At 42.3% G+C, this 18299-nt stretch overlaps 1 protein-coding gene across 2 annotated transcripts in view; it reads right to left on the minus strand.

The window, feature by feature from the left end:
* Nucleotides 1-17917, minus strand: part of SMTNL1 (smoothelin like 1) — a 396202-nt gene extending 378285 nt beyond the window's left edge. The window contains exon 1 of one of the 2 annotated variants that reach the window (XM_073596979.1): nt 17259-17916. In XM_073596979.1, the coding sequence (XP_073453080.1) occupies nt 17259-17737 (479 nt within the window). In that variant the 5' untranslated portion in view covers nt 17738-17916. Of the gene's footprint in view, nt 1-17258 lie in introns of both variants that reach the window. The other variant, XM_073596980.1, reaches the window with a different exon arrangement.
* Nucleotides 17918-18299: the final 382 nt, after the last annotated feature.

Genomic DNA, 18299 nt, shown 5'->3' on the forward strand with positions numbered 1-18299 from the left:
CCGCTGCACCACCAAGTTAAGGACGTGAGCCAAATAGGGCACATGGGTCAGTTGTCCCTGTCGGAGGGCGGAGAGGAGGTTGGTGACATTGTCGCAAACCCCCGTAACTGCCTTAAGCTGGCGTGGCGTCAACCACCTCTGAACCTGCCCCTGCAGAGCTGACAGAATCTCTGCCCCAGTGTGGCTCCTGTCCCCCAAACACACCAGCTCAAGCACCGCATGTCATCTTTTTGCCTGGGTGCTTGCGTAGCCCCTTGAACGCCTATGGAGCACCGCTGGTTCAGAGGACAAATCAGTACAGCAAGAGGCCATGGAGGAAGAAGAAGATGAGGGGGTGGAGAAGAGAGGTCTGGCAGAATCACCACTAGTAGAATTTTGGAGGCGTGGTGGCGGAACAACCTCCAACACTACTGCACCCTGTCCTGCATCCTTCCCAGCTGCCAGAAGAGTCACCCATTTGGGGGATGAAAGATAGGTAACGTCCCTGTCCATGCCTGCTTGACCATGAGTCAGCTGTAATATACACCTTACCACTGACCGCTCTGTCCAGCGAGGCCAAGACATTGCCTTCCACATGCCCGTAGAGAGCTGGAATCCCCTTCCGTGAGAAAAAGTGGCGTTTGGGAACCTGCCACTGAGGAACCGCACATTCCACAAAATCACGGAAGGGGGGAAGAGTCTACCAACTGAAAAGGCAGCAGTTGAAGTGCTAGCAATTTAGCCAAGCTAGCATTCAACCGCTGGGCATGTGGATGGCTGGGAAAGAACTTCTTTTGGCGGTGCAGCAGCTGGGGCAGGGAAATTTGCCTGGTACAATCTGACGTTGGTGTACCAATAGCAGATTGCCCGCAAGTACTTGGCTGTCACACACCTAATTCTACACCTTCATTCCTCTCACTGCAGGTTTCAGAGAGGACTGAAGGTATAGTGGGGTTGGAGATCCCAGCTGATGAGGAGCAAGGAGAGGTCCACTTTGTTCTTTGGTGTGGATCTTTTAGGTACGCTTGCCAACGAACTGCATGGTAGGTCAACATATGTCTGGTCAAGCATGTGGTGCCCAAGCGAGTGATGTTTTGGCCACGCGAGATACGCTTGAGACATGTTGCAAATAGTAGCGGTGCGTTCTGATGCACTCATCTCAAAAAAGGCCCACACCAAAGAACTTTTGGAATAACACACAGAGACAGCAGCGCCCTGCACATGTGGAGATCTGCAGTGTGATGCAGTTGGTGTGCTGCCCTTAAGCTGGGCCCTGGAGGGCATCCTGCCTCCGAGATGTGCATTCTCCTCCTCCTCCCTCCTATCAGGCACCCAGAGGAGTCAGAGGCTTCCTCATCATCCCCTCCCTCCTCATCACTGAAGCAAACCTGGTAGTATGCTGCAGCTGGGGGAACATGACTGCCAGATTGCTGTCCTTCTTGGGAACCCCCTCTCTCTGGGCTTACGTTACTGCCTTCCTCCAGCTGGGTACCATCATCGGAGCCTTCAAAACGCTGGGCATCCTCCTGGAGCATGTACCCAACACTGTGGTCAAACAATTTGGGGGACTCCTCAGGAGGACATGGTGGGGCTAGGGAAGGAGTAACTGATGCCAGGGAAGAGGCCGTGTTGGCAGCTGCTTTGCCAGACAAAGTACCCTGAGCATGGGTGAGAGAGGATGAGGAGGATGAGGATGGCTTGGTCATCCACTCTACTAAGTCTTCGGCATTTTGTGGCTCAACACGGCCAGCTGCCGAAAAAAAGGACAAGCGTGTCCCACGGCCACGTGCTGATGAGGATGCACCGTGTTCATGACCAGCACTGTTGCCTCTAGACACAGAGCCTGCTTGCCCTCTTTTATTGGCTTGTGACTGTCTGCCTCTCCTTGTTGGCCTTCCAGACATACTAATGGCCTGCAGTGAGATGTAGCTGCACAAAGCTGGGATGTATATATATATATATATATATATATATATATATATATATATATATATATATATATATATATATATATATATATATATACTAATTATACTGCAGCTAGCAGAATCAACTGCCTGCCTGTAGTATTATTAGTATGAGAACACCAGCAATTGTCTTCAGGTAGCTTTAGGTGCACACTGTGCAGAGGGCACAGTACACTAACTGTAAATACTGCAGCTGCCTGCCTGTGGTATTAATAGGATCAGAACACCAGCAATTGTCTTCAGGTAGCTTTAGGTGCACACTATGCAGAGGACACAGTACACTAACTGTAAATACTGCAGCTGCCTGCCTGTGATACTAATAGGATCAGAAATGTAATAAGAATATTCCTGCGCTACCCAATTGGAAAAAGAAAAGAAAACAAGAACTCAAAAAAATTGTAAAAACGCACATATGCGACTGGACAGCTGCATGCACCGAAGCAAGGGTCAGACATAAGCCCAAAATCAAACTGAGGTATAGGGGGGGAGTTGCTGCGCTAACCAGAAGAAAGCTGTAAATCTCTGTCTGTGGTCAATTAATAAAATCGCATAATAAATCGCATACATAAGTGTTGACACTAAAAAACATTCAAGTCTTAATAATCAGCATCATGTGTATGAAAAAAAGTGCATAAAAAATCCTTTTCAATTGGTATATACTAAATGACAAAAAAAAAAAAAAAAAAAATCGCATGTTAAATCGCATAAATAAGTGTTGACACTAAAAACATATAAATCTAGATAATCATGTGTTGGTGCACAAAGGGACATAAACACTACTTCATGTGAATAATTCTAAATAAAAATACATAGAATAAATCAGAAATAACCATCAAAAACATATCCTTATAAATGGTGAAAAACGTACAAAGTGCCAGGGCTTAAAGGTGATCTAGATATCGCAAATAAAACACATCAATCCAACACAATATGGATAATAAATAATATAAATAAATGCCCCAATAATAGTGATATAAAATATATTTTGCTGGCCTGCGAAACAAATGACCAATGACATGCCAGTAAGTGCAGCAAACTTAAAGTGCCAGTGTAAAAGTCATTGAAGGTGCAAAAGCAAGTTCTGGTGTACAGGGGGTCCCCGGGTTACAAACAAGATAGGGACTTTAGGTTTGTTCTTAAGTTGAATCTGTTTGTAAGTCGGAACAGGTAAATTTTTTAAGTGTAGCTCCAGCCAAAAAATCTATTTTTAAGTTTTGTAGATAGCATAGGGAAGGGTTATCACCCCTGTAACATTTGTTTTGCTGTCTGTGCCCTTCAGAAGATTTCACCTCACTTTCTGTCCCAATGACAATTGTATTTTTAAAATTTGGGGTTATTAGGGAAATAAGGATAGGTGATAAAGCATCAGTGGAGACACCTTTTTCCCATATTAACTCTTACAGGAGTGAATTTCCCTTCCTAGGGGTAGATTTCCTCTCACTTCCTGTTGTCTCCCTTCGTTTGTAAGTAGGAGTTGTTTGTAAGTCGGGTGTTTGTAAGTAGGGGACCCCCTGTATTCAATAAAACAACAGTGGGGTGTCTGGGATGCAATTCACTCAGTGTCCTCTTCGTGCATAAAACACTAATATAAGCAGTGGCCCCTTACCTAGCGGAGCTAGGTCAACCGCATGAATTGTAGCTAAAACGCCAGGTCCTGAGCCTCAATCGCGTCCCTATATCCACGCTTGCCGGTGTTGGGTTATCCTGATGGCAGCTGATTACAAGTGGCTATGGTCCTATCAGGGGTCCTGGACCAGCGCGGATCCTAGCTCAGCCTCCACATCTCAGGTATGTATGTACAGGAATATGCAGGACAAAGGTACTTGATAGTGAAGTATGTATTAACCAGGTAATGCTTTATTAAAAATCTTTAAGTAGATGTACTCACATAAAAACAATGCAGAGCAAACCTCTCTCCTACGAGCAGCGAACTCATTCTGTGTCTAGCAATGTGAAACAGCCTATTCCGTCCCTACGCGTGACATCACCAATCACATGACTTCTTCAGGGGATGAGCAAAATAGGCTTATTGTGGTCTTAAATAGTCTCTCCCATAGTGATTAATGGGCGGCCATTTTCTCGTAGCCACGCCGGCCATTACTAGGTCTCACATGGACGCGGCCATTTTGTAGGTTAGAAACGACTACCTGATCATAACAAAGCTAATAACTAGGTGTCTGATGGGCGCGGCCATTTTATAGGTTAGAGAAGACTTTATACTCATACCAAGGCAAATAGATACCGAATTGGCTGTATGTTTATGTAACGATATATTGCGTTGCTCATAAATATGGCTTAATGATATACAGAGGGGCTAATTGGCCAGAGACGGACGCATAGGTGGGCATATATTAAAAAAGAGAGAGAGATCCCGCTGTATTGGAAGCTAAAAAATGCCAAATGGTCGGAGGCTACCACTAAAAGTGCATACATTGAAATTTTAATTCGTAAAATATATTGAAAGGTAATAAAAAGGCTAAAATTAAATTATTTAATGAAATATGATTAAAATATATGCGGGGTTAAGGTGCAAATAGCTGGAATATCCAGTAAAATTCAAATTAAAATAGCCGCGGAGGGATGATGGAATGGGCTATTTCATATCATGTATACTCGTATAAATATCACATGGAACACCTACAATCTCAACCACAGTGCAATCATAAGGAAAGGGAGGGGAGGTAAACCGGGGGGGGGGGGAAGAGGTGGTGGGGGGAGAGGGGAAAGAGAGAGGGGGACGGGGAAGGGAGGGGGAAAAGGAGGGGGGAGACGTAAAGAGGTAATGGAAGGAGGGGGGGCGGGGGGGTAGCGATTAAATCTATAATGATAAATCACAACATGTACTAATAATAACAATATCCAAGGGCATAAGAAGAGAGAGAGGGAGGGCCAAAGCATATTCTTAAAATACTGGTGAGAGAAAAAAGAGAGCTGGTAATGTACACTCCTATTAAAAATCGCTTAAAAAGCAGTTCAAATTAAATTCGATGTTCAAACCTCTGGGTGCAAAAGTATCTAGGGTGAAAATCCACTTAGATTCGAGCTGGCTGAGGGTCCTAACCTTAAGTCCCCCCCGCCAGTGTCTGACATATAGTTCAATTCCCCAAAATTTTAATTGTGTGGGGTCTTTGTTGTGACACAGCAGAAAGTGTTTAGAAACACTATGTTTGTCATACCCATTCAAAATATTCTTCACGTGTTCTTTGATCCTAACTCGAAGGGGTCTTTTTGTGCGGCCTATATATTGTAGGCCGCAACTGCATTCTAGGGCGTATACCGCTCCTTCCGTGTTATAACAGATAAATTCTTTTATTTCATATGTCTCCCCTGTACTAGTCGACGTAAAGTGGGACTTCTTCTCATTGGGGCACCTAGTTCTCAAACATGCAAAGCACCTTTTGCAAGGGAAGAAACCATTCCGGGTAAAGAAGGAGATTACTTTCTTTGGTGGATCAATTATGTTTTTCACAATTTTGTCTCTAAGGGTAGGTGCTTTCTTGTAAATGAACCTGGGATTGGGGGGTAACTTATCCTGTAATTCCTTATCTGCCAGAAGTATATGCCAGTGTCTCTTGATAATCTTCTCAATTCTCTTGTGTTGGGCGTTGAAGTCCAAGATTATCGGTGCTACCGCTAATGTCATTTCATTTCTGGTTTTATCTCTGATTAATTCTTTTCGGTCCATTTCCTTGACTTCCAGTATTTTGTCTCTTATGAATTGTTGGTCGTAGCCTTTCTTGGCGAATCTCTGCGCAATCAGTTCTGCTTGTTCTAGATAAATATTAAGGTGGGTACAGTTCCGTCTTACCCTCACCTTTAGGGACATTGAACAACCAATTCCTGTGGTGGCAGCTTTCAATAGGGAGATAACTGTTCCTGTCCACCGTTTTAAAGTGCGTGCGTGACCATAGTATACAGTTTTCTTGTATGATGTCTAAATCTAAAAATGTCACTTTTTCATCACTGGCCTCCCAAGATAATTTAATATTTCTATCATTGATGTTAAGGTTTTCCAAAAAACTGGTGAGCTGATCCAGTTCACCTTTCCAGAGTATAAAGACATCATCGATATATCTCTTGTAAATGGCTAGTTCGGTTGGCCTGTCTCTAAAAACATTCTGTTCCTCCCACTGGGCCATGAAGAGGCCTGCCACGCTTGGGGCAAATTTAGCTCCCATCGCTACTCCTGTTTGTTGATAGTAGTAATTCTTGTCATACCAGAAATAGTTGTTCTTGAGGCAGAAGTCTAAGCATTTCACTATGAACTTCCTTTGGACGCATGGTAGCTTGGTGTATGACCTAAGGCCCCATTTTGCGGCTTCGCATGCTTGATGGTGAGGTATCACTGTATATAGGGATGAAACATCCGCGGTAGCCATAATCCATGGACCTGTTTCTTTTGGGACATCTTCTAGTATTTGCAACATCTGCTTGGTGTCTCTGAGGTATGCCTCTGTGTTCTGGACCGCTGGCTGTAGGAAATAATCTATATATTGCCCGATTCTCGATGTCAGTGAGTCTATCCCATTTACAATCGGTCTTGGTGGTGGATTAATTTTATCTTTATGAATTTTTGGCAATGAATATATGATCGGGGTCCTACAGGAATCAGGTATCAGATATCTGGCTTCTTTTTTATTCAGTATGTTTCTCTTTACTCCTAAGCACACCACCTTTTCTAGTGCTTTTCTGCACTTGAACATCGGGTTACTTAATAATCTGCTGTAAGTCATCTCATCTCCCAGCATCTTGGTCATACTGCTGTGGTATTGCTCTTTCGATAAAATCACAATTCCCCCTCCCTTATCTGCTGGTCGTATAACCAAGTCTTTCCTTCTTGTTAGTTTCTTGATACCACTCTTTATGTGGCTTGGTTCTTCTCTTTTCTTGATTTTTAAAACTTTAATATCATCTAAAACTACTTTTTTAAAAACCTCAGTATACTTGTTCTTTATTGAAGGATTAAAAACAGATTTGTTTCATAGTGTACTATGCACAATCTCCTCATCACAAGACTCTATATGTCTAGGCCTTGGTGGATTTCCTGCAATGTACTTGGCAATATTAAGTTTCCTTACGAATTTCTGAATCCCTAGGTAGGTTTGGAATTTGTCCAAGTTCTTGGAGGGTGCATATTTTAATCCTTTATCTAGAACCCCTATTTCCTCATGTGTCAACGTTTGGCCGCTCAGATTAAAGATACCCTCTCCTTTCACTCCTTTTTTCTTTTGCTCTCTCTTTCCAGATCGCTTTCCTCTCTTCTTTCTTGACTTCTTCTGTGGCTTCTGTTTTCGTCTATATGTCTCAGGGGAGGGTTCTCCCGGCCTCTGTCTAAAAAAGGCCTAGTGTTGTCGGAAGTTTCGTGCTGTGCAGGATGTTGCCTATATTGGCCATTTCTCTCCTCCCCACGATCGGTCAGTGGACCATAATAGTTGTATGTAGGTATCGGGCTACGTTCATGGTGTCGATGGTCTCTCTGTTGTAGTCCTCTCTCCCCCCTCCTTTTCCCCCTCCCTTCCCCGTCCCCCCTCTCCCTTTCCCCTCTCCCCCCACCACCTCTCCCCTCCCCCCCCCCCCCGGTTTACCTCCCCTCCCTTTCCTTATGATTGCACTGTAGTTGAGATTGTATACATGATATGAAATAGCCTATTCCATCATCCCTCCGCGGCTATTTTAATTTGAATTTTACTGGATATTCCAGCTATTTGCACCTTAACCCCGCATATATTTTAATCATATTTCATTAAATAATTTAATTTTAGCCTTTTTATTACCTTTCAATATATTTTACGAATTAAAATTTCCATGTATGCACTTTTAGTGGTAGCCTCCGACCATTTGGCATTTTTTAGCTTCCAATACAGCGGGATCTCTCTCTCTTTTTTAATATATGCCCACCTATGCGTCCGTCTCTGGCCAATTAGCCCCTCTGTATATCATTAAGCCATATTTATGAGCAACGCAATATATCGTTATATAAACATACAGCCAATTCGGTATCTATTTGCCTTGGTATGAGTATAAAGTCTTCTCTAACCTATAAAACATCAGACACCTAGTTATTAGCTTTGTTATGATCAGGTAGTCGTTTCTAACCTACAAAATGGCCGCGCCCATGTGAGACCTAGTAATGGCCGGCGTGGCTACGAGAAAATGGCCGCCCATTAATCACTATGGGAGAGACTATTTAAGACCACAATAAGCCTATTTTGCTCATCCCCTGAAGAAGTCACGTGATCGGTGATGTCACGCGTAGGGACGGAATAGGCTGTTTCACATTGCTAGACACAGAACGAGTTCGCTGCTCGTAGGAGAGAGGTTTGCTCTGCATTGTTTTTATGTGAGTACATCTACTTAAAGATTTTTAATAAAGCATTACCTGGTTAATACATACTTCACTATCAAGTACATTTACAGCTTTCTTCTGGTTAGCGCAGCACCTCCCCCCCTATACCTCAATAGGATCAGAAGAACACCTGCAATTTTCTTCAGGTAGCTTTAGGTACACACTGTGCAGAGGACACAGTACACTAACTGTAAATACTGCAGCTGCCTGCCTGTGGTATTAATAGGATCAGAACACCAGCAATTGTCTTCAGGTAGCTTTAGGTGCACACTGTGCAGAGGACACAGTACACTAACTGTAAATACTGCAGCTGCCTGCCTGTGGTACTAGTAGGATCAGAAGAACACAAGCAATTTTCTTCAGGTAGCTTTAGGTGCACACTGTGCAAAGGACACAGTACACTAACTGCAAATACTGTAAAAACACCTGCCTGCCTGTCAGTAGGAAGAGAATAAAAGGAACGGATCTAGCTAAACTGAATACAGTGTATATATATATATATATATATATATATATATATATATATATACACAGAACACCTGGGATGCATATATATATGTACACAATACACTGTAAGTGCAGCTAACTGACTCGCCTGCGTACTCTTCCTTACTTAAATCAAATGACACTGTCGCTCTATCTCTCTCCGCCGCTGCAACACACTACACAAGGCCGCCAGGCAGGCGGCCTTATATAGTGTGGGGCGTGTACTAAACCCCCTGAGCCATAATTGGCCAAAGCCACTATGGCTTTGGCCAATTATGGCTCTCTGTACAGACGGCGCTGTGATTGGCCAAGCATACGGGTCATAGTGCATGCTTGGCCAATCATCAGCCAGCAATGCACTGCAACGCCGCAGTGAATTATGGGCTGTGACACGCCACTCGAATTTGGCGCGAACGGCATATAACGTTCGCAATTCGACGAACGGTCGAACAGGCGATGTTCGAGTCGAACATGGGTTCGACTCGAACTCGAAGCTCATCCCTATTGGTGACACTGTGACAGGGAGTGAAAGGGTTAACTGGGGGAGAAATATGTGCCTATGTGTCCTGTCCTGGTGTCAGTGTAGTGCTTGTATACTTACAGTAAATGCTCTTTCCTCGCACGCTGGAACCAATAGAGCTCCAGGAGGGGAGATGACATCATTTCCCGTGCCTGTGTTTACATTACTTAAAAAATATATAATGTTTGGGGGTTCAAAGTAATTTTCTCCAAAAAAAAATATATTTTTTCATGTAAACAAAAAGTGTCACAAAAGATTTGGTCTTCAAGTGGTTAGAAGAGTGGGTGATGAGTGGCATAAGCTTCTAATGTTGGGCCTAAAATGCCAGGACAGTTTAACCACCTGCGCAAATCACTGTAGCTGTACAGCAGCTTGCGCAGTTGCAGGCGGTGCACACTCACTGTACACTGCGGGAGCATGCCTGCAGGTCGGGCGGACTCGATGGCCACTGGTGACCCGAGATCGCATTGTACAGAAGCAGAATGGGGATCTGCCTATGTAAACAAGCAGATCCCCGTTCTGACAGGGGACATGACAGGGATCTACTGTTCCCAGTGATCAGAAACAGTGATCTCTGTCATGTCCCTGGCAGCCCACCCCCCTACAGTTAGAACACATCTAGGGAACACACTTAACCCCTTGATCGCCCCCTAGTGTTAACCCCTTCCCTTCTAGTGTCATTTTTACATTGATCAGTGCATCATAGCTTTAAAAACAATAAAAAATAAATAAAATTCCCTAAATCTATCCTATAGTTTGTAGACATGATAACTTTTGCGCAAACCAATCAATATACGCCTACTGTGATTTTTTTTTTCAAAAAATATGTAGAAGAATATATATCTGCCTAAACTGATGAATAAATGTGTTTTTTTTTTTGGATATGTATTATAGCAAAGAAGTTAAAAAAAAAATTCTCTAAATTGTCGCTCTTTGTTTATAGAGCAAAAAATAAAAACCGCAGAGGTGATCAAATACCACCAAAAAAAAGCTCTATTTGTGGGAGAAAAAAGGATGTCAATTTTGTTTGGGTACAGCGTCGCACGACCGCACAATTGTTAGTTAAAGTGACGCAGTGCCGTATAGCAAAAAATGGCCTGGTCATTAACGGGGCAGATCCTTCTGGGGCTGAAGTTGTTAAACACCCCTCAAATGCCCCCCTTTTGGAAAGTAGACATCCCAAGGTATTTGCTGAGAGGCATTTTGAGTCCATGGAATATTTTATTTTTTGCCACAAGTTTCTGGAAAATGACAAACATTTTTTTTTTTCTCTACACAAAAGTTGTCATTTAAATTATATATTGCTCACACATGCCATGGGTGTATGTGGAATTAAACCCCAAAATACATTCTGTTACTTTTCCTGAGTATGGAGATACCACATAAAAAGACTTTTAGCAGTCTAGCCGCGTACAGGACCCCGAAATCCAATAAGCACCTTCAGGCTTTCAAATGGCATTATTACCTCATTATACTTCCTGACTACCTACCAGTTTTGGAGGCCCTGAAATGCCAAGATAGCACAATCCCCCCCCCCCAAATTACCCCTTTTTGGAAAGTAAACACCCCAAGGTATTTGCTAAGAGGCATGGTGAGTATTTTGCAGATCTCATTTGTTGCCACAAGGTTTTGGAAAATGAAGAAAGAAATCAAAAATTAATTTTTTATTTTCTTTTTTCAATTTTCAAAATGTGACAAAAAATTAGATCTGTAAAAAATACTCACCATGCCTCTTATCAAGTTCCTTGGGGTGTCTTTTTTCCAAATTTGTCATTTGTGGGGGTTTTATACTATCTTGGCATTTCGGGGCTTAAGAAACTGTGATAGGTACTGAGGAAGTGAAATGAGCAATTTACGCCCTTTGAAAGCCTGAAGGCGGTGATTGGGCTCCTAAAAAGTCTCACACATGTGGTATCCCCATACTCAGAAGAAGCAGCACAATGTATTTTGGGGTGTAATTCCACATATACCCATGGCATGTGTGAGTAATATATCATTTAATTGACAACTTTGTGTAAAAATTTTTTTTTATTTTTGTAATTTTTCAAAAACTTGTGACAAAAATTTAAATATTCCATGGACTCAACATACCTCTGAGCAAATTTTTGGGGGTGTCTACTTTTCAAAAAGAGGTAATTTGGGGGGGGGGGATTGTACTGCCCTGGCATTTTAGCGCATGAAAAAATGTGATAGGCAGTCAGAAAGTAAAAGCTGCATAAATTTCAGTAAATATACCATCGTTTGTAGACGCTATAACTTTTGCGCAAACCAATCCATATACGCTTATTGGGATTTTTTTTCCAAAGACATGTAGCTAAATACATTTTGACCTAAATGTATGATAACATTTACATTTTTATTGAATATTTTTTATAACAAAAAGTAGAAAATATTGGGTTTTTTTTTCAAAATGTTCAGTCGAATGTTCAGTGCCCTCGAAAAAGTATTCATACCCTTTGAAATTTTCCACATTTTGTCATGTTACAACCAAAGACATAAATGTATTTTATTTGGGACTTTATGTGATAGATAGAAAGTGGCACATAATTGTGAAGTGGAAGGAAAATTATAAATATTTTTCAACATTTTTTACAAATAAATATGTGAAAAGTGTGGAGTGCATCTGTATTCAGCCCCTTTACTCTGATACCCATAACTAAAATCTATTGACACCAATTGCCTTCAGAAATCACTTAATTAGTAAATAGAGTCCACCTGTGTGAAATGTAATCTCAATATAAAAAAACAGCTGTTCTGTGAAGCCCTCAGAAGTTTGTTAGAGAACTTTACTGAAAAAACACATCATGAAGGCCAAGGAACACACCAGACAGGTCAAGGATAAAGTAGTTTAAAGCAATATCCCAAGCTTTGAACATCTCACGGAGCACTGTTCAATCCATCATCCAAAAATGGAAACTGCAAACCTACCAAGACATGGCCGTCCACCTAAACTGACAGAACAGACAAGGAGAGCATTAATCAGACAAGCAGCCAAGAGGCCCGTGGTAACTCTGGAGGAGCCACAGGACAACTATTAGTCGTGCACTCCACAAATCTGGCCTTTATGTTAGAGTGGCAAGAAGAAAGCCATTATTGAAAGAAAGCCATAAGAGAAGCCATGTGGGGGACACAGCAAACATGTGGAAGAAGGAGCTCTGGTCAGATGAGACCAAAATTGAACTTTTTGGCCTAAAAGCAAAACGCTATGTGTGGCGGAAAACTAACACTGCACATCACCCTAAACACACCATCCCCCCTGTGAAAATATGGTAGTGGCAGCATCATGTTGTGGGGATGCTTTTCTTCAGCAGGGACAGGGAAGCTGGTCAGAGTTGCTGGGAAGATGGGAAGCTGGAAAGATGGATGGAGCCAAATACAGGGCAATCTTAGAAGAAAACCTGTTAGAGTCTGCAAAAGACTTGAGACTGGGGCGGAGTTTCACCTTCCAGCAGGACAACGACCCTAAACATACAGCCAGAGCTACAATGGAATGGTTTGGATCAAAGCATATTCATGCGCTAGAATGGCCCAGTCAAAGTCCAAGTTGAGGAAAAGTTTAACCAGTTGCCAACTGGCCTATAGCCAAATGACGGCTGCAGGGCGGTTGGATAACTCTGGGAGCACGTCATATGACGTGATCCCAGGAAACTGCTCCCGCGCGCCCCCTGGGGCGTGCACACGGGAACATCCGTGACCGCCGGGTCCAGAGCTAATCGCGGCCATTTACCATGTGATCGCTCTGTCAAATGACGGAGCGATCACATGTAAACAAACGTCATGACGCCGGTTCCTCTCTCCCCTCTCTGTATCGATCGGTACAGAGGGGGAGAGATCGGATAGGAGCCGCGCTGTGGGCTGGATGTGTAGTGCCCACAGCGCTGCTCAGTGATATGTGCAGTCACATCCATCCCTCCATGCTCAGCCACCCCCCCATGCTCAGCAATACCCAGCACTACTCTGCAATACTCTGCAATTCCCTGTGCAATACTCTGCAATACTCTGCAATTCCCTGTGCAATACTCCGCAATTCCCTGTGCAATACTCTGCAATACTCTGCAATGCTCTGCAATGCCCCGCAATACCCCGCAATACTCTGCAATGCCCCGCAATACTCTGAAATGCCCCGCAATACCCTGCAATATCCCGCAATACTCTGCAATACCCTGCAATACTCTGCAATACTCTGCAATGCCCTGCAATACTCTGCAATGCAACCGCAATAGTCCGCAATACTCTGCAATGCCCCACAATATTCTGCAATGCCCCGCAATACTCTGCAATGCCCCGCAATACCCTGCAATACTCTGCAATGCCCTGCAATACTCCGCAATACTCTGCAATTCCCCGCAATACTCTGCAATGCCCCACAATAATCTGCAATACCACGCAATACTCTGCAATGCCCCACAATACTCTGCAATGCCCTGCAATATTCTGCAATGCTCTGCAATAGTCTGCAATACTCTGCAATGCCCCGCAATACTCTGCAATACTCTGCAATACCCCGCAATACCCCTCAATACCCCTCAATACCCCTCAATACCCCGCAATACTCCGCAATACTCTGCAATGCCCTGCAATACTCTACAATACCCTGCAATACTCTGCAATACTCCGTCATACCCAGCCATAGTCTGCCATACCCAGCCATACTCTGCAATACTCGGTGATACCCAGCCATACTTTGCCATGCTCAGCCATACCCAGCCATACTCAGCTATACTCAGCCATACCCAGCCATACTCAGCCATACTCTGCCATACTCGGTTGTACTCGGCCTCTGTCTGTGGCCAGGCTGTGGAAGTCTCACACATGTGGTATCGCCATACTCAGGAGGAGTAGGAGAATCTATTTTGGGGTGTCATTTTTGGTATGTACATGCTATGTGTTAGAAATATTGTATAAATGGACAACTTTGTGTTAAAAAAAAAATGTGTTTTACCACTTCCCGCCCACCGGCCGTCATACGACGTCCTTGACTTTGTACGGGGATATCTGAATGATGGGTGCAGCTACAGGCATTATTCAGATATCAGCTTTTTCAGCCAGCGATTCCCTACACCATGAGAATGATCATAGCAGCTGTTCCGCTGCTTGATTGTTCTTATGGGAGGCGAGAGGGGACATCCCCCCCCCTCCGGCCACCCTCAGGTGCTTCTACCGACTCACCGCTACGATCGAAGCCAGGATAATTTTTTTAATTTTTTTTATTTCAGACTTCCCAGCCTAGAGGTGAGATGTGGGGTCTTATTGACCCCATATCTCACTGTAAAGAGAACCTGTCATGCCATATTCCTATTACAAGGGATGTTTACATCTCTTGTAATAGGAATAAAAGTGATCAAAAAATTTATTTTTTGGAAAAAAGCCTCAAACTGAAATAAATAAAGTAAAATGAACAATAAAAAAAAAAAAAATGTTCCCTGTGTCCCCGTGTGCTCGCATGCAGAAGCGAACGCATACGTAAGTCCCATTCACATATGAAAATGGTGTTCAAACCACACATGTGAGGTATCGCTGTGATCGGTAGAGCAAGAGCAATAACTTTGGCCCTAGACCTTCTCTGTAACTCACAACATGTAACCAGTAAAAAATTTTTAAAGCGTCTCCTATGGGGATTTTTAAGTAGTGAAGTTTGGCGCTATTCCACGAGCTTGTCCAATTTTGAAGGGTGACATGTTAGGTATCTATTTACTCGGCATAACTTCATCTTTCACATTATGCAAAAACATTGGGATAACTTTACGGTTTTGTTTTTTTTTTAAAGCACAAAACTGTTTTTTGTTTTTTTTTAAACGCGTTCAAAAAATTGCTGCGCAAATACTGTGCGAGATAAAAAGTTGCAATGACCACCATTGTATTATCTAGGGTCTTTGATAAAAAAAATATATATAATGTTTTGGGGTTCTATGTAATTTCTTAGCAAATAAATTATGATTTTTACATGTAGGAGAGAAATTTTAGAATTGGCCTGGGTGCTCCTAGAATGCCTGATGGTACTCCCTGCATGTTGGGCCTCTGTATGTGGCCATGCTGTGTAAAAGTGTCACACATGTGGTATCGCCATACTCAGGAGTAATAGTAGAATGTGTTTTGGGGTGTAATTTGTGGTATGCATATGCTGTGTGTGAGAAATAACCTGCTAATATGACAATTTTGTGAAAAAAAAAAGAAAAAAAATCTTGATTTTGCAAAGAATTGTGGGAAAAAAATGACAACTTAAAAAAACTCATCATGCATCTTTCTAAATACCTTGGAATGTCTTCCTTCCAAAAAGGGGTCATTTGGGGGGTATTTGTACTTTTCTGGCATGTTAGGGTCTCAAGAAATGAGATAGGCCGTCAGTACTTCAGGTGTGATCAATTTTCAGAGATTGGCACCATAGCTTGTGGACTCTATAACTTTCACAAAGGCCAAATAATATACACCGATTTGGGTTATTTTTAGCAAAGATATGTAGCGGTATAAATTTTGGCCAAAATATATGAAGAAAAAAATTACTAATTTGCAAAATTTTATAACAGAAACTAAGAAAAATGCATTTTTTTACAGAATTTTTGGTCTTTTTTCTTTTATAGCGCAAAAAATAAAGAACCCAGTGGTGATTAAATACCACCAAAAGAAAGCTCTATTTGTGTGAAAAAAAGGACAAAAATTTCATTTGGGTACAGTGTTGCATGACTGAGTAATTGTCATTCAAAGTGTGAGGGCACCGAAAGCTGAAAATTGGTCTGGTTATTAAGGGGGTTTAGGTGCCCAGTGGTCAAGTGGTTAAAGCAGGGTTAGGTTATAAAAAAAAATATTCCTAGCTTTGAGCTTCTCACAGAGCACTGTTCAATCCATCATCCGAAAATGGAAAGAGTATGGCACAACTGCAAACCTACCAAAACAGTCAATAGGCCCATGGTAACTTTGGAGGAGCTGCAGAGATCCACAGCTCAGGTATGAGAATCTGTCCACAGGACAACTATTAGTCGTGCACTCCACAAATCTGGCCTTTTTAGAAGAGTGGCAAGAAGAAAGCCATTGTTGAAAGAAAGCCATAAGATGACCCATTTGCTTTGTCCCCCACATGGCTTCTCACAAACTGCAAACATGTGGAAGAAGGTGCTCTAGTCAGAGGAGACTGAAATTGAACTTTTTGGCCCGAAAGAAAAATGCTATTTGTGGCAGAAAACTAACACTGCACATCACCCTGAACACACCATGCCCACCGTGAAACATGGTGGTGGAAGCATCATGTTGTGGGAATGCTTTTTTCAGCAGGGACAGGGAAGCTGGTCAGAGTTGATGGGAAGATGGATGGAGCCAAATACAGGGCAATCTTAGAAAAAAACCTGTTAGAGTCTGCAAAAGACTTGACACTGGGGCGGAGGTTCAACTTCCAGCAGGACATCAACCCTAAACATACAGTCATAGCTACGATGGACTGGTTTAGATCAAAGCATATTCATGCGTTAGAATGGCCCAGTCAAAGTCCAGACCTAAATCCAATTGGGAATCTGTGGCACGACTTTAAAATTGCTGTTCACAGACGCTCTTCATCCAATCTGACAGAGCTTGAGCTATTTTGCAAAGAAGAATGGGCAAAAAATGTCACTCTCTAGATGTGCAAAGCTGATAAAGACATCCCCAAAAAGAGTTGCAGCTGTAATTGCAGTGAAAGGTGGTTCTACAAAGTACTGACTCAGGGGGTCTGAATACAAATGCAAGCCACACTTTTCACATATTTATTTGTAAAACATTTATCATTTTCCTTCCACTTCACAATTATGTGCCACTTTGTGTTGCATGACTGTGCAATTACCAGTTAAAGTAGCGCTGTGCCAAATAGCATAAAATGGTCAGGAAGGGGCGTAAAACCTTCTGGAGGTTAAGTGGTTAAATGAACCTACTGGTCCTTTAAGGGATATATACATAAGGAAAGGAAACAAAAGTTTTAATAAAGAACTTGTTTTACCTATCTGCTTGAGCTCCAGGATCTATAAGTCCAAAATCAGCTGTGCCTTTTCTATTTTCTTGCTCCTTTTTAGCATCACCATTTATATCAGCTACTGCTGGCTTGGTGTGTGTTGTCTCTTCATGTTTTTCAGTGTTTTGGGTAGACATCTCCTCTATGACTTTGATTTTAATTCCTGGTGAAATCTGATTTTCTTCAGAATGAAGATTTCCTTCATTGTCACTCTTGTGTTCACCTGATCTTGCTGCTTCATTCCCAGACCTATTTATCTTTTCCACTGAATAAAAATCATATCTTCCTTCCTGTTTTTTTTCCTCTGTTGCTGCTGCCTCTTCTGCCACAACCGATTCCTCTTCCACATTTCGATCTACAACATCTTGTGTTATTGCTTTGATTTGATTTAGCTCAGCTTCCATTTCAATGACTGTATTTCCCTCAAATTCTCCAAATACAGAATTCCGAGGACCTTGTTTGCCCATCTACTGAAGCCTGGGCCTCAGATAAAACACCTCTGAATAGTATCTGTCTTCTTCAGTGTTTTTCTCCTTTCCTTATGAGTGCCTATTTTTATTCAGGATTAGCTGGGATTATCCATGCTCCTTATGATATATCCTGCCAGCTGTCACCTCTGTTCTCTGTCCCTAGACAACTAAAAACAGTTCAGCATTATGTCACCATCACTTTTACTTTCCCTAGTAAATACTGGTACACACAGCCCTGATGCGGTCTATTTATAAAGCAGTGAATATGACCTTCTCACCACACATCCACTACAGGTGAATAAATCTGTCATTTAAAACATATGGGACAAAGCGATTCACCTACAGTGAATGATTGATTATTATATTCACTGCTTTTTAAATATGCCCCATGCTTGTGGACAATTTATTATTATTATTATTATTATTATTATTATTATTATACAGGATTTATATAGCGCCAACAGTTTACGCAGTGCTTTACAATATAAAAAGGAGACAATACAGTTACAATACAATAAAGTACAAGACGATTAAGAGGGCCCTGCTCAGAAGAGCTTAC

The sequence above is a fragment of the Aquarana catesbeiana genome, linkage group LG08, assembly GCF_042186555.1.
Source record: "Aquarana catesbeiana isolate 2022-GZ linkage group LG08, ASM4218655v1, whole genome shotgun sequence".
Classification (NCBI taxonomy): Eukaryota; Metazoa; Chordata; class Amphibia; order Anura; family Ranidae; genus Aquarana; species Aquarana catesbeiana.